Genomic DNA, 16,970 nt, shown 5'->3' with positions numbered 1-16,970 from the left:
GTCTCAGGCTCCAGAGCGGCGAGGAGGCCAGTGTGGCCAGACCAGAGCACGGTGTGAAGCCTCGAGAGAGTTCTGAAGTTCCAGGATCTGATTTACGTTTTGAAAGACTTGCCCAGGTTGCTGGGAGGTGGGGTGGGGCAAGACGCCAGCAGTCGCCTGGCGGGGGCCGGTGGTGACCTGGGCCACTCTGTCTGGCTCTTACACAACCACCCTGCCTGGTGGGCCCGGCCAACCCCAGGCACAGGAAACGGAGCCCCCGAGAGGGGCAGAGAGGCTTTTCTAAGCCAGTCTGCAGCAGGGAAACCTCAGCGCTCCCCTCCATGTAAAGGCCATCTCTCTTCCCCAGCACAAGGCTCCCCAGCTGCGAGGGTGGGACAGAGACCAGGCAGATGCAGCTTTCAACTGCCCTCTCACCTCCTTAAGCTGCCTGGGGTTCCGGCCCTAATTTCCTCGGGCCTGTTCCTCCCTGTGGATGGGCACACTGCAGGTTTCTCACCCTCCCAGGTATCAATATAACGAACCCATGTTAAGCATTAGAGACCTGTCTGGACAAACAGGAGGTGTGTCTGTCTGTCTGCTGTGGGGAGGGGAGGGGATGTGGAAAGCCTCACTGCCTGTCCTGGTCACATGAACTGATCCCTAAATGTCCCTGCATACTAACTGACCAAGAGACACTGTCACATGTGTTCCATTTCCCAACCCACCCAATGACATACTGGTCATTTTTTAAAATGAAAATTAAATTCTTTTTGTGAAGAGATAGTTTGTTCACATGGTTCTATGTTCCAAAGGTATAAGAGGGACTTCCACGGTCTCTGTGATCCTCCCCTGCCCCACACAGCTATCTTTCTTCCCTGCAGACAAGCTTTTAAGTTTCTTTTGCCTCTTTCCAGAGATTTTCTTTTTTTCTTTTTAAAAATAAATAAATAAATAAATAAATTTATTTATTTATTTATTTTTGGCTGTGTTGGGTCTTCATTGCTGCGCGTGGGTTTTCTCTAGTTGCGGTGAGCGGGGGCTACTCTCCGTTGCGGTGCGCGGGCTTCTCATTGTTGTGGCTTCTCTTGTTGCAGAGCAAGGGCTCTAGGCGCACAGGCTCAGTAGTTGTGGCTCGCAGGCTCTGGAGCGCAGGCTTAGTAGCTGTGGCGCACGGACTTAGTAGCTCCGCGGCCTGTGGGATCTTCCCAGACCAGGGCTCAAACCCGTGTCCCCTGCATTGGCAGGCGGATTCTAAACCACTGTGCCACCAGGAAAGTCCCTTTCCAGAGATTTTCAATGCGTTTAAGTAAATGCAGTTTGCACTCTCCCCCGCTGTACACAAAAGGCTGCATATGCCAGGAGCACTATTCTGCACTCTCCTTCTTCACTGACTATACCTTAGAAGTCATGTTAAGCAGGCTTATCATCCTCATTGGATGGAGGAGGAAACGCTCTCACAGGGGAACTGCCTTGCACCCCTCGGCTGTTTGCTCCTCGGGGTTGCCTCCAGCTGGTACCTAAATACTTCTTGGTCTCAGAGGTTCTCAGTCATCCCTCTTCTTCCTTCTTTCACTGGAAAATACTCTCTCTACCCCAAGAAGTCACCTCACGGCTAAAGAGCAATTACATTCTCCTTCTCACTCCTGAGGCCCAAACCTGCACCTGAAGGAGCTCAGGTGGTGGGACAAACAGCAAATTTCCCCATGGGGAAAACGAATCAGGTTAGACGTATGTGGAAAAGTCAGGAAACAACCAGAGGAGTAGATTTTTAAGGAAGATTCTAGAAGCACTCTTAATATAAAATAATAGGACTGGACGAGATCTGAGGATTACTCAGGTACTGGGTCCCTTACCTTTTTTGCCAAGAACTGTTTTGTTTCCTTCTCTTGTACTGAAAGATATTTTTCCCCCTCTACCTAACCGCATTTTGTGTGTGTGTGTGTGTGTGTGTGTGTGTGTGTGTGTGTGTGTGTGTGTGTGTGTGTGTGTGTGTGTGTGTGTGTGTGTGTGTGTGCGTGTGTGGCCGTGCTGCATGTGAGATCTTAGTTCTCTGACCAGGGATGGAACCCGTGCCCCCTGCAGTGAAAGCGCAGCAGAGTCTTTACCACTGGACCACCAATGAAGTCCCCCTAACTGCATTTTTAACATTTAAATTTTAACTACACAATCAATACATCAGTCCTCTCTTTAAAATATTGTTTTGGCCACCACCAACAAAGCTAAGCATCCCCTGGTCACTATCCTTGATCCTGGTCCCCACACCCATGAGGTACCCCTGTTAAAAGCCGCTGTGTATCTCTTATCTACGTACTTGTGCGTACATTCATAGCCAGAGGAAATGATTTTATTCATATGTTTTCTCTACTACACAGGGGATCATACTGCATGTGTCACTCCACAATTTGTAGCGTTTTCAACAGGTTTTCCTCTCCTTCTAGCTGCTGTAAACCAGTCCACAGTGTGACTAGACCACATTTTATTTATCCGTGCCTCTACTGATGGACATTTAGAATGCTCCTGATTTTTTCTTTATTATAAACAATACTGCAACAAGCACGCTCACTCATGCTTTCTCGGGCACAGGCACAGACACTTTTCCAGGGCAGATCCCAGAAGAACTGCTGGCCACAGGTACCCGCATTCTGGTTTTGCTAGGGACAACCAAACTGCCCTCCAACTTGCCTGTATGTGCTTTTATTCTAACTGGCAGTGCCTGAGACAACCATTTCCCTACAACCTGCCAGCACCTGAAATTAGGAAGGTATTGCCAACCTGATGTATGAACTGCATTAAAAAAATAATAATGATAAAAGCACCAACCATTCAGCACCACTGTATGTCAGCATGTGTTGGGTAATTCACAAATATACCTCATTCATTCAGTCAACAAACATCCACTGAGACTTAGGACAGGACAGGCCTTGGGCTGGGCAAACAAAGACAATATGGCATGGCCACCCGTCCTCAAAAACCCAGTGTTATAAATGTGATGAAGGAAAAGCTACCAGAATTGAAAACAGGTAGTCAAACAAAAACCTGTGCACAAACATTCACAGCAGCATTATTCCCAACAGCCAAAAGGTGCCCCCATCTCTAACCACCCTTTGCCTCCATCACTCCACTCCAGCCCCACAGGCCTTCTTGCTGTTCTTCACACACGCCTAAAGCACTCCTGCCTCAGGGTCTTTGCACTTGCTGTTTTCTCTCTGGAACACTCTGATGGCCCCAGAGCTCACTCCCTTACCTCCTTCAGGTCTTTGCTAAAATGTCACCTACTCAGTGAGGTCTTCCCCAGCTATCCTTAGGACCCAGCATCATCTGAAATACAATATATTCCATTTACAGACCTCGTTTGTTGTCTGTCTCCCCATTAGAACGACGGCTCCATGAAGGGCAGGATTTTGGTCCGTGATCTCCACTGCTGTACCCCAATGTCTGTGACAGTTGCTGGTCACTGGGGGCACTCAGCAAATGCTTGTTAACCCAATAAACAGATCCAGGTTGCTTTGTGCCAGGTACTATTCTAAGTGCTTTCCATATACTAATTGGTTTACTTCTCACTGCTTCTACCACAGGGTAGGTGCCATTAGCATCTCCCTTTTAGAGTTAAGTAACATGCTCAATGTCAACATAAATGTCAAAGTCAGGATATGACAAGGTTCCTGCCCTTAAATAATTCAGAGCTTACTGAGGGTAACAAAGAGATAAATTGTTGGACGACAGGTAGACACTATGAAAGAGCTTTGGTTAGAACCTACTGGAAGCCCAGGGGAGGGGCAAGGACACTGTCCTAGAGAAGGAAGGGATGTTTCAGCCTGTTTTGAAGGATGTGGAGGAGTTAGTCAGGGTGGGAAGGGGTTAGATCAATAGGTCATTCCAGGCAAAAGCTCAGATGGGCAAGGGCTGCCTTGAAGAACAGTGTTAAATGCCCTGTGTGAAAACCACAAGATGCCAAAGAAGATACACAAATGGGTGATAAGCATGGGAAAAGCACTGTTAGCCGTCGGGAAATGCAAATCAAAACCACAATGAGATACCAGTTCACTGGTGCCGCTAGGATGACAATAACAAAAAAGGTGGACAATATCAAGCGTTGGTTAGGATGTGGAGAAACTCGAACCCTCATCGCTAGTGGGAACGTAAGATAGTGCAGCCACTTTGGAAAACAGTACGGCAGTTCCTCAAAAGGTTAAACACAGAGTTATCCTATGATCCAGCAATTCTACTCCTAGGTATCTCCCAAGAGAAATGAAAACATATGTCCATACAAAACTAGTACACACATATTCCGTAACAGCCAAAAAGCAGAAACAACCCAAATGTCCATCAATTGATGAATGGATAAAATGAAATATTATGCAGCTTTAAAAAGGAATAAAGTATCGACATATGCTACAAAACAGATGAACCTAGAAAACTAGACACAAAGGGCCACCTATTGTATGATTCCATTCATAAGAAATGTCCAGAATAGGCAAATCTACAGAGAGAGAAAGCAGGTTAGTGGTTGCCTAGGGATGGGAGCATGGAGAACGACCACTAAGAGGTACGGGGTTTCTTTCTGGAGTGATAAATATGCTCTAAAATTAGATTGTGGTAATGAGTACACAACTCTGAATGTATAAAAACCACTGAATTTTACACTTTAATAAACGGATGTGAATTATGCTTTTTTTTTTTGCAGTATTTCAACAAAGCCATTAAACCAACCAACCAAGCATGGGATGCCAGGGAGGGGCTGAGAAGGCAGGGGCTGGGCAGAGCTGTTTCTGAAGGTAGGATCACACTTTCTTGCGGGGATGAGTACAGCTGGTTGAGAATGGGTTGGGGAGGAGACTGTAGTTGAAATGCTCCAGTCAGCTGAGGCCAACAAGGGGCTCCAGTGGAAACGCAGCTTGGCACAGATACACCACAGATACAAGACTGAGTGAGGGGCTGAAGCACCAGGGCCAAGGGACTTTAAGAGCACCACAGGTGGACACGTGTTCTGTAGACAGAACCACACCACCTGTGCTCCCTCCCCAGCCTCTCTCTTGTAATCAACACCAGTGTCCCAGGGGAGAGGCAGTGATGTCAGTGGGGGAGGGAGGCAAAGGTCCAGGTTGTGGCAGAGGCAGTTGCCATGGAGATGGCTTCTCTGGGAACCAGGTGAAAACCATCAGAGGTGGGGGGCAGGGTGGCTTTGACTCTGAGATTAGAACCAATCACAGCCCCTACCTATCCCTGGGTATCAACCACCGCACTAACACTTCTGGACATTTATTATGTGCCGTGCCCTGTTTGTAGTGCTTTACCTGTACTGACTACAACCCAAAGAGGCAGGAACTACCAGCGTTCCCATTTTACAGATGAGCAAACTGAAGTCAAGAGAACTTCAGTAACCTGCCCAAAGTCCCCCAGGTGGGTGGACTGACCGAGGCTGTCTGGCCCCAGAGCTAAGCTGGGGCATCAGGAGCCCCTCCAGTGTGACCCTCTTCACCACTACGCCCCCCCATCGCGTGCCACGTCCAGCACCCCCTTCCTGTTCCCTAATGACATCCCAGGCCATCTCTGTCACCTTCCAGACTAGTTTAGTGGTGCAGGTTTCACTCTCAAATCCAATTTGGTGCCGTCTGCTTTCCCCCACTGCAGGCTAGGCTCCTGACGGCTTGGAGTGAAGCGGGGGCCTCAGCTGCTCCTTCCTGCCCCGCGTCCCCCCCGGCCCCTGCCGGAATCTGTTCCTGCTCTGGGTGGGGGCGGGCAGGAGAAGACGGGCAAAGGGCTACTGAACAAACCTAACAGCTCTGAGGCCTGGGGCCCTGCTGGCTGCTGGCCCTCAAAGCCCCCCGTGGGGCAGTCCTGGGGGACCTCTCAGGCCTGTGACGTGTTCCCGCTGTGGTTCCCTGCCTCTGCCTCAAACCCCCTCTCTTGCTCCCTCGGCTCCCCCTATGACTGGCCATCCCAATGGGTGCCAACCGCGTTCATTCAGGCCCTGCAACTTCCCTTTGTGCCCAAGCAAACCTGGGGGTACGGTGCATCCAAGGCCCACCTCAAGGCAGGGGTACAGGCTGCGCTGCGGCTGCCCTCCACCTCCCATCCCCCACTGGGCACGAGGAGCAGGTTTGCTGTGAGAAAGGGAAGAGCAGCCCTGACAGCTGGCCCTGCTACTCTCCTGCTGGGCATAAACAACTTAACAGAACACATCAGGCAAGGCCACCGTGACTGTGATGGATCTTGACACGTCTCAACACAGACAGAAACACACTGTCCAAAGCACAAAGGTGACCAAACATCACTCTCCTGGCTCAGAGCTGACGGCTGCTTCTTAACTAAGCACAGCATCAACTCCACTGATAAAGGATGCTGGTCAGACTTGCCCCTGCTCCCTGCCGGCCTCCAATCCAGAGCAAAACCCCTCTTCCCTGAACCCTCCCCAGTCACCTAACCCAGCCCAGCCCCTAGAAGTCCTCTCTGACACCCCCTTCCTGAGCTGCCCCATGGGCCCCCAAGGTGGGTGGTCCCGCAGCTGCAACAAGCAAGAAACCCAAATGGTTTGACTACATGTACTGGTGGTCCTGGGGGCATGGATGGCTGATGAAGGACACCAGCCCCCCTTCAGCAGGAACCCAACCTTCCCGGATGGTTCCCTAGAGACCCCCTTCCCTGCTCCCCACAAACACTGCCCTCCCCAACTGCACATAGGCTGGGCAGAGTCTAAGTGAGGCCGGCACCCTTTCCAGCTGGGTCAGTCCGGTGGGGGGTGGGGGGAGCAGCTCGGGGGTGTGTGTGGCCCTGCCCCGAGGAGTCCTCAGTTCCTTTAGTTCTCTGCTCTGAGCAGAGGGTGCCAGATGTGGGGTTGGGAGTAGGGGGGTGGGAGTCACTGCACACAAAGGTCAGGGAGGGCCCTCGGCCCCAGCCTATCCACACTCATGGTTTGTTGAGGTTTCTCTGAGTGACTCACCAACCTTTTAAAACTTGGATCTCATGGAAGAGTCTGGATTTCTCACTTCTATAAAACCTGAAGCTCTGTGCTGCCAGGCCGGCATCGTTGCAGGGCACATGGGCCGACCCTGAGCAGCACCCGTGCCTGCGGGGACAGCTCGCTCGCGGAGCCAGGCACCGTTCTAGGCCTTTTCACACGTTATCTCTGGTCCTCACCACTGCCCTCTGCTATTGTCCCTGCTCTTCTGGTGCAGCACGTGGGGGCACAGCACCTTGCTGAAGGCCACACGGTGGTAAGTGATGTGTCCTGAGCTCCAGGACACTATGCTGTCAATTACCTTCAGTTTACCCTGTCCACTCCCTGTGGGCACATGAGGGAGGGGTATGCCAGGGCTGGCGCTAGCCTTTAGCTCCCAGATGAGGAAACTGAGGCTCCGAGAGAGGAGGCGTGGTAGGATGGACAACACTCCCAAAGATGTCCACATCCTAGTCCTTAGAATCTGTGAACGTTACCCTATATGGCAAAAGGGACTTTACAGACGTGGTTAAATTAAGGATCTTGAGATGGAGACACTATCCTGGATTTTTGGGGTGTGCCCTGACGTAATCACAAGGGTCTTTATAAGAGGGAGGGCAAGAGTATCAAAGGAGGAGATAGGGGACATGATGATGGAAGCAGAGGTAGAAGTGATTCAAGGAAGGGGCCACGAGCCAAGGAATGCAGGCAGCCTCTCGAAGCTGGAAAAGGCCAGGAAATGGATTCTCCCCTAGAGCCTCGAGAAGGACCCCTTTTAGACTTCTGGTCTCCAGAACTGAAAGGGAATAAATGCATGTTGTTTTAAGCCACTAAGTTTGCAGCAATTTGTTACAGTGGCCACAGGAAATGAAAACAGAAGATGACCATCGAGGGTGCTGGAGCTGGTGCAGCAGTATGGGGCCTCGCCAGGCTCTGAGAGCTGTGGCTACCTCTGCTGAGGAAGATGTAGCAGGAGCGAGGGGAGGGAAGGGACTCTGGAGGACTCTGAGCTGCTGGGCCACGTGGCAGACCTGTGTTCTGTGTGCCTGGCCCCTGCACTGCCCTTTCCCCAGCTGAACTGGCCTTGGCCTTCCGGCCCTTGTTTGCCAAGACGCCCACCCCCAACCTCTGCCCTCCTGGCCTGCATGACGCAGACACCTGCCCTAGTGCCCCCTCAGAGGCCACAGGATTGAATTCCCCAGTCTCTGTGCCTGAGCAACTCATTTAAAAATAAACTGATGCGGGACTTCCCTGGTGGTCCAGCAGTTGGGACTCCGTGCTTCACTGCAGGGGGCACGGGTTTGATCCCTGGTCGGGGAATTGAGATCCTTGCATGCCCCACAGCACGGCCAAAAAAAAAGAACTGATGCCTAGTGAGGCTACAGCACAGGGCTGGGGGCTGTGAGGAATGATTCTTGGGAATGAGGAGGGTCCTGACTTACCCTCTAAGTGCTCAGGGAAACAGTCACATACACAGACATCTGCCTTCGAGGCGGCTCTGAAAGCAGAACAAAGTGGGGTAGGAATACGAAGAGAAACAAACATGGGTTGACCTTGAGTTCTTAGTAAGTGCTGGGCTTTACCTACATCATTTCATATAATCCCCTCAGCACCTAAGCCTTAAAGAGAAATAATTAATGCTCATAATTAGGCAGGCTCCGTTCTAGGAATTTTACATACATTTACCTATTTAATCCTCACAATAATCCCAGGAGGTGGGTCATCTTATCCCCATTTTATGGATGAGGAAACTAAATCACAGAGAGAAGATGTCACTTGCCGAGGGTCAAATAAGTGGCGTTGGGAATATGAACCCAGCAGGCTGGCTCCAGAGTCAAGGCTCTGAGCCACTTTTCACTTGATCTTAGCCAAAAGGTTGAGAAGTGATCTGAGCCACTTTTCACTTGATCTTAGCCAAAAGGTTGAGAAGTGATCTGAGCCACTTTTCACTTGATCTTAGCCAAAAGGTTGAGAAGTGATCTGAGCCACTTTTCAGAAGGCAGCTGAGGCCAAGGCAGAGTAAGGGCCTCGTGTGCACCCTTGGCCAGAACTAGGTGGTATGGGCTTGGGATTGAAACCTGGGTCCATCTGATGGAAAACTCGGTGCCTCTGCCATCATGGCAGGCCTGTCATCTTGACTGGGAGACCAGTTTGAGGTTCTGCGATAGGACAGGTGAGGAGGGCCTCCTCTGGGACAGGGGATGGGGAGGGGCAGGTCACAATCAATACAATTTGGCAATTGTGAGCAGCAGCAGACCCGAGGTGAAGGTCCAGGCTTGGTGGCCTCCCAGCAGGCTACATCCTGAGCTGGGGGTCAGGGACCCCACACATCTGAGAGCGGACAGGCTCTCCCTGGGACCAGCAGGGCCTTGGAAGCTGTATGGCGGAGGCCCGGGCTCTAACCAGCAGTGTGACTGCACACGACACCTTGCCCCCTGCAAGCTGAGCGGGTCAGCCTCTGTGATCTGAGTCTGTTCTTGGTAGTTCTTGGCATCGAGCCTGATTCTCAGGGTCCTGCACAGGTTGCTCTCTCTCTCCCTCCCCAAACCCCTCCCTTGCTGTGCTGGGGCCTCTCTCCAATCCAGGGCTCCACTAACCAGGAACCGTTGCCAGGTGCGCAGGGGGGCCCCCAGAGAATCCCCCCACTCCCCCTCCCCATCAAACAGCCAGGGTGATGCAACCTGCCTGCAATTGCCACCTCACTCCCCAAGCCTGGCTCCTCCGCACTGAAAAAGAGTCCCCAGCAGCCCCACCCATGCTCCCAGCCCCAGCTCAGGAGCTGAAGGGCCTGGGGCAGCTGGACCCCAGAGGACTTTGTGAAGCTGGGGGAGGCCAAGGCATCTGAGTCCTGGATGGGCAAATAGGTCCAGAGGTGGGCGTGGGGAGAGGGCTCAGGGTGCCAAGACCTGGGCTCACAGGCACCACTGATGACCCACCGCCCATAAATTCGAATATGCCCTGAAGGGCTAGGGAGCTCAGTGTGCAAGCTGGCACCAGCTCTGCAGGACTGAGTCAGGCCGCGTGGGTGGGGTAATTGGCACCAGAACTCAACTCTATGGGACCCAACAAATGGAGAGAGAAAAAGCCACAAGGGGCTGGGACAGGGGGACCAGGGTCTTCTCAGTCAGCAAACACTGCAATCTACTGGCAGCAAGATTCCCACACTAAGTTCATTCCCAGGTATTAAAAAATTATCTTACCTGGTCATCCTCTCAAAACCCCATAATCCCCGTCTATGAGACAAAACCAAATGGAGGGACATTCCATAGAATATCCAACCTGCACTCTTCAAAAGTGTCAGGGTCATGAGAGACAAGGAAAGTCTAAAAAGCCTTCGCAGACCAAGGGTGGCTAAAGAGACGCGACGACTAAGTGTAAGACAAGACGGCATCCTGGAGGGGATCCTGGAACAAAGGACGGGAGTTAGGGAACAACTGGTGAAATCAGAAGACAAGGCGGCGTCTAGGTAGTAGAAACGTACTGATGTCGGCTCCTGGGCTGTGACAGATGTGCGAGCGTAATGCAGGGCGTCCAGGGACAGAGTGGGCGAGGGGCGCAAGGGGACTCTGCGCTGTCTTTGCAGCCTTTCAGTGCATCTACAATTATTCCAAACTGAAAAGTTTATTTAAAGAAAAATACTCTACCTAGTCCACCTGTTGTAATCTAGAAGGTCTTTTCGAAGAAGACTGGGGAGTGACTGTGCCCCCTCACTGCCAGCGGCCTGTCCAAGACTCCCCTAATCCCACCTGCTATCGCTCAAATATCTACGCTGAGGAGTGGAAGTCGGTCCTTACTTCTTACTTAAAAGAACTTTAAAAGCACTACTGCTGGGCTTCCCTGGTGGCGCAGTGGTTGAGAATCTGCCTGCTAATGCAGGAGACACGGGTTCGAGCCCTGGTCTGGGAAGATCCCACATGCCGTGAAGCGACTAGGCCTGTGAGCCACAACTACTGAGCCTGCGCATCTGGAGCCTGTGCTCTGCAACGGGAGAGGCCGCAACAGTGAGAGGCCCGCACACCGCGATGAAGAGTGGCCCCCGCTCGCCACAACTAGAGAAAGCCCTCGCACAGAAACGAAGACCCAACACAGCCATAAATAAATAAATTAATTAATTAAAAAAAAAAAAAAACCAAAGGAAAGGGAAAACTCTCCTCTAAAAAAAAAAAAAAGCACTACTGCTTAGCAATGGAGATAAAACATACCCACCTCAGTAACAGTAATAATAAAAACCCCTTATGTAGCACCTACTGTGTGCCAAGCACTAGTCTAAGCGCACTTGACCTGGATTAACTCATTTAATCCTCAAAACAGTACTAAGAAGCAGGTACTATTAACGGCCACGTATATCAGTATGTTTCTATTAACTCAACTCCATGCTTTATTCTGGTACTGTTAATGGTAACCGAGGCACAGGGAAGGGAAATTGCCAGTTAGCTAGTAAGTGGGGTGTACTCAGCGTTTGAACCCAACAACTTGGCTCCAGAGACTGTGCTCTTCACCACTACTCTATGCTGCCTTGGTAATAACGTAGCCCCTATAGGGCAAGAGTTGGCAGAGTGGACAGTAAGTATCCTAAGGGAACACGGTCAGATCCCGTGGAAGACTTCCTGTACGCAACAGCAGCCTGCACGAGGGATATAATGTACAATACGATAAATATAATCAACACTGCTATATGCTGTATATGAAAGTTGTTAAGAATGTAAATCCTAAAGTTCTCATCACAAGGAAAAACGTATGTATTTTTTCTATTTCTTTAGTGTTGTAACTGTAGGAGGTGACGGATGTTCACTAAACTTATTGTGGTAATAAATTCACGAGGTATGTAAGTCAAATCATTATGTTGCACACCTTAAACTTATACAGTGCTACATGTCAATTATATCTCAATAAAACTGGGACATGCGTAAAAAAGAGCACACGCGTTTGGAAGGAAAAAAAAAAACCTGTGCGTCTTCACTCCCAGATAACGCTCAAGATCAGGGTCCCCCACCTTCTTTGGATCTTGATTCAGTCTCATAAGCACCACAAAAGTGATGAAAAGCTGAACTCCAGGTGTAAGGTCCTGATGTGGATGAATGCAGGGTGGGAAAAGGAGGGGTTTCTGCTGCACAGGAAAGACCCACATCCACTTGGGGCTGGTGGAGGGTCCAGTGCAGGGGGAGGGGATGGCTAGGAAGCCCCATCTCTTTAAGCAATGGAAGTACAGATCTCCCTCTTTCTGGCAGAGTGTGAAGACTGATCTAGTGGCAGCGGGCGGGGTGGGGGGGGGCAGCCGAGGTAGAGGATCCTTCGAAAGGAAGTCTAGGGGAGGGGCAGGGACAGAAGAATGAACCAACGGGCCTGAAAGGAGTGCTAAGGATAAGGGCTGAGGAGAGGTAGGCAGGGGATGGAGAAAAGATAAGACTGAGGGCGATGACAGACTCCCTGCACCAAGATGGGGCTGAGCGTCCATCATTTGAATGGGAGAGGGCGGGGATGGCTGGAAATCACCTTGGAGGGGTGAAGGAAACACAAGAACGACCTATTAGCAAGTGTTGCATGTTTAAGTGTCTGGGGCTCCGGCCACGGGGTTCGGAACGGTTGACGCTGGGGCCCAGAGTTCCCTCCTACTTAACATAAAAGAGGCTGAGCGAGCATGTAGGTGGTGGGATCTGGGTTTCACAGGAATGGACTTATTTCTCACAAACGACCCCACCAGGTACACTTGATTATTCTTCTTACTTTACAAATAATCCCCTATCTAAGAGGCTAGAGAATTTAAGTTATTTGCCCAAGGCCACCCTCGCCGGTCTCTGATTTGAACGGAGCGTGCTCTGTGACTCACGCCAGATTCTAAGCCACAAAAAGTGTTGTTCTCAGCGTGGGACGGCAGTTAAGGATAAAGAGATCAACATGTGGCTGACCGGAAATTCGCGAAGCAGGGGAAAGGAAAGGAGAAATAAACTAGTGCGGGTCTCAGGGAAGAGGAAGGGCCGAGTTACCAAATCAGAGGGAGCAGAGAACCGGACCCCGGACCACAGGGAGGATGGGGACGGACCCCAGAGTCAGAGGGAAAGAAGGGTCGGAACCCCCGAGGTCGGGAAGAAAGCGGGGCTAGATCCACAGGTCAGAGAAGGGAGAGGCGCGAACTCCCGGGGTCGGAAGGAGGAGGGGGCCGGATCCCGGGATCCCCGAGGGCGGGCGGTGAGGCCCGCCGCACGGTTGAGGCCGCGCGGGGCGGGGCGCGGAAGGATCCGGGCAGGCCGTGCTGCGCCACCCCCGGTATATCTGTCCCCAGTCCCCGGGGTCGCCTCATTCCCCATCCTCAGATCATGATCTCTCCTCACACTACCGCGACGCCACCTCAGCCCGCGTAGCCCCGGCCATGGCTCTGTAGCCGCGACCCCTCTGTGCCCCCGGCCAGTCTCCCCGCTCACTGCGCCTGCGCTCTCCGCTCCTGCCTTCTTTCTTCAGCCGAGGCCGCCGCCGCCTCTCCTTTGCGCAGCCATGGAGTGAGTAACCGCTCGCCTCTCCCTCTCCAACGGCCTTTCCCGCCCTTTCGAAGCTCGCGGCCCTCACGACCGGACCTGGGGGGTAGGGAGACGAGACTGAGGAATCACGGTCGCGCAGGCGCAGAAGAGGGAAGACGGGCCGTTCGCGCGCGATCGAGCATGCGCACTCGGCCCGATGGGGGGGGAGGGTGCGTTCTTCCAGACAATGTTGGTGTTTAAAGACAGCCCCTGTGCGTTTGCGCCTGCGCACTAGTTCCCAGAGAGGGTGGTGGTTCCCCCCCGCCCTGAATGAGTCTGCGAGCGATTGCTCATGCGCATCTGTCCACCAGCGGTAGTATTTCTATGCAAAGGGCGGGCAGTAAGCAGCCGCACGTGCGCACTGACCCCCAGGAGGGCGGAGGCCTGAGGGAGCAATGGGGCCGCTCCGGCGGTGGAGCATGCGCTTTAGCCCTCGGCGAGAGAGCCGCGTGTGGATGGTGGAGAGTGGGGAGCTGTTCTCCGCCTGCAGGCTCCACCCGCCGCCTCCACTTTGCTCATCTTCCCTCAGTTTCATTCAGGCACCTGCTGGGGGTGGGGGGGCTGGTTTAGATTGACAGGGGAGAAGGCGGGACTTAGAAACGACCCGTTTAAGGGGATGGAGCTAGGATAAGAGGCGTCACGGAGGGTGGGGCTGGGGGGGGGGCGGGTAACCCACCGTGAGAAGGGGCGGGACTAAGAAAACCATTAGCTGAGGGGATGGGGGCGGGACTTGGAGGGACAGTGGCGATCACCGCAAAATTCAAAGGGAAGGGTGGGATTCGAATGGATGACATTGATGAAGGGGCGGGACAGGGGGGAATTCCCCTGGGAAGAGATTTGAGATGGACTCTAGGGAGGAGGTGGGGCCTAAAGGTTGTATTTTAGAGGAAGAGGTGTGGCTGCAAGAAAATTCCCCTGGGATTGAGGTTTTTTTTAAATGAAACGGAATATTATGCAGTAGGTGGGAGGGACTTAAGGAAATTCCCCTGGGAGACCATAAGTTTTCTGTATTGGAAGAATTGGGTCTGGGGAATTCTGAAGAAAAGTAAGTCGGGCCTAAAGAGAATTCCCTTGGGAGTGGGTGGGGCTCAGATTTGGGGAAAGAAAGGGCAGATTTAGAATTCTGAAAGGACAAGGAATCCCGGGGCCCTGGGGGTATGGCTTGGTTTCCCCGTGGCTTTGGCAGTAGGTGAGGCTGGCCCCGACCCACTCACTTTTGTGTCACACTCGTAGGTACTCCACTTGTGTCTTGGTGCCTGTCTTCGTCCAGCTGAGTAACCTCCAGAGCCTCCTCCCAGTTGTTGGTGCAGCCTTCTCCATTGCCATCCGTGCCCAACGCCCGTGCTGCAGCCATGTCACTCCTGGCGACCCTGGGGCTGGAGCTGGACAGGACCCTGCTCCCAGCTAGCGGGCTGGGCTGGCTCGTAGACTATGGGAAACTCCCCCTGGCCCCTGCCCCCCTGGGCCCCTATGAGGTCCTTGGGGGAGCCCTGGAGGGCGGGCTTCCAGGGGGGGGAGAGCCCCTGGCAGGTAAGGGCAGGCAAAGAATGGAGGTGGGGTGAGCTGGGCTGTGGGGGGCAGGGGAGAAGAATTCATTCATTCACTTTTCATTCATTCAGTAAGTATCTATTGAGCATGTATAATATGTCAGGCACTGTCTTAGGTGCTGGGGATACAGCTGGAAACAAGACTGACATGATCCCTGCCCTCTTGGAGCTCACACTCTACTGGGGAGACAGACAAGAGACATATTAAATGATGATGCATGGGGATACGTGGGAAACACTTAGTAGCTGAGCTTAAAAATGACAACAAGGACACGTTTAGAGCGGGGAGCCAGGAAACCCTCTCCAAGGCAGTAACATTTTGGCTGAGACCTAAAGAATGGTAAGGAATGAGCCATGAAAAGGGAAGAGCTTTTCAGGTGGAGGAAACAGCATAGGCAGAGCTCCTGAGGCAGGAAGTGTTTTATTCATTAGTGTATCCCAAATGCTTGGTACATAGTGGGTTTTCAATAATTAATTAAAGATGAAACAGGGTGTGTTTATGTGTGATTTAGTTTGCCGTTTACGAGTAAACTAGAGGGTAAATCAAGAAACCACAGATGCAGGCTAATCAGTAAAGAGGATGTTGGAATGGTTGAAGAAATGGCTGGTTGACTGTTTTGTTGTTTGGGTCATTGGTTGGTTGACTGGTTCATTGATTGTTTGGCTAATTGGTCGGTTAGTTGGCTGGTCTGTTGGTCTGTTGACTGGTTTGATGATTCGTTGATCGGTTGGTTGACTGATTGGCTGGTTGGTGGTTTTACTCAACGAATGGGACGAATGAGGTAGTTGTGAGTGGGACCTGGCTGGGTGGAGGATTAGGAACTCAAGGAGCTTTCTGTCCCTCTCCAATCCTCCAGGCGACGGCTTCTCTGACTGGATGACCGAGCGGGTCGACTTTACAGCCCTCCTCCCTCTGGAGCCCCCCTTGCCCTCAGGTGCCCTCCCCCCACCTTCCCCACCCCCACCTGACCTGGAAGCTATGGCCTCCCTCCTCAAGAAGGAGCTGGAGCAAATGGAAGACTTCTTCCTTGGTGCCCCACTCCTCCCACCGTCCTCCCCACCCCCGACACAGCCAGCACCGGCAGCCTCCCTCTCCCTCCCCCTCCCCCTGCCCACCTTTGACCTCCCCCCGCCCCCTGCCCCGGACACCCTCGACTTGCTGGCCATCTACTGCGGCAGTGAGGCCGCGCAGGGGGACTCGGGGTTGGCGCCCCTGTCCCCCCCACCGCAACCCCCTCCTCCTCCCCCTCAACCCTCCCGCCCCACCCCCTACCCCAATCCTGCCGCCACCCGAGGGGACCGCAAGCAAAAGAAGAGAGACCAGAACAAGTCAGCAGCTCTGAGGTACCGCCAGAGGAAGCGTGCAGAGGGCGAGGCCCTGGAGGGCGAGTGCCAGGGGCTGGAGGCCCGGAACCGGGAGCTGAGGGAGAGGGCTGAGTCGGTGGAGCGGGAGATCCAGTACGTCAAGGATCTGCTCATCGAAGTGTACAAGGCTCGAAGCCAGAGGACCCGGAGCAGCTAGCTGGGCGGGGTCTTCAGGCCATAGCGGGGGTGCTGGTCTTCAGCTGTGGCTCACTTCTGTTTCTGGGGCTGAGGTGGGAGGTCCCCAGTCATCCCCCTGCCTCTGGCTGCCTTCCAAACCTCCCCCTCCCCCTCTCCATCCTCCCGCCTTCCCCCTCCTTCTCCCTCTCCCTCCCCCTCCCGCTCCTCCCCCCTTCCTCCTCCTTCTCCCTCTCCCTCCCCCCCTCCCCTTTTATCCTTGCCTCCTTTCCTGTCCATTCTGAATTTGCTCCCCTCCTCCCTCCCCAGAATCATGGAATGTTTGGCCTTAGTCAACATCTATACCCTTCAACTAACAGCTGAGGAACAGAGGCCCATGGGGGATAGGGGGGGGCAGGGGAGAGCTTGGAAACGTGGTCTCTCAAGCAGGGAAGTGAGGCCAGGAATCTCTGCAGAACGTCTATGCAAAGGAGGACAGGGAAGCCATCTGGAGAC

The 16,970-nt window shown here is 52.9% G+C and overlaps 2 protein-coding genes across 3 annotated transcripts in view; one reads left to right on the top strand and one right to left on the bottom strand.

The window, feature by feature from the left end:
- Positions 1-13,541, bottom strand: part of NUP62 (nucleoporin 62) — a 25,760-nt gene extending 12,219 nt beyond the window's left edge. Inside the window, exons 1-2 of one of the 2 annotated variants that reach the window (XM_036832723.1) lie at positions 13,336-13,541; positions 8,359-8,414 (exon numbers count right to left, since the gene is read on the bottom strand). The gene's annotated coding sequence lies outside the window, so the exon portion shown is untranslated. The remainder of the gene's footprint in view (positions 1-8,358; positions 8,415-13,335) is intronic. The other variant, XM_036832722.1, reaches the window with a different exon arrangement.
- ATF5 (activating transcription factor 5) lies at positions 11,990-16,970 on the top strand. The gene is made up of 3 exons (XM_036832725.1): positions 11,990-13,410; positions 14,662-14,958; positions 15,833-16,970. The coding sequence occupies exons 2-3, from the start codon at positions 14,781-14,783 to the stop codon at positions 16,495-16,497; spliced, it is 843 nt and encodes a 280-aa protein (XP_036688620.1). The 5' UTR covers positions 11,990-13,410; positions 14,662-14,780; the 3' UTR covers positions 16,498-16,970.

Source organism: Balaenoptera musculus, chromosome 19, assembly GCF_009873245.2.
Source record: "Balaenoptera musculus isolate JJ_BM4_2016_0621 chromosome 19, mBalMus1.pri.v3, whole genome shotgun sequence".
NCBI classification, from domain to species: domain Eukaryota; kingdom Metazoa; phylum Chordata; class Mammalia; order Artiodactyla; family Balaenopteridae; genus Balaenoptera; species Balaenoptera musculus.
This window is presented reverse-complemented; position numbering and strand designations above follow the sequence as displayed.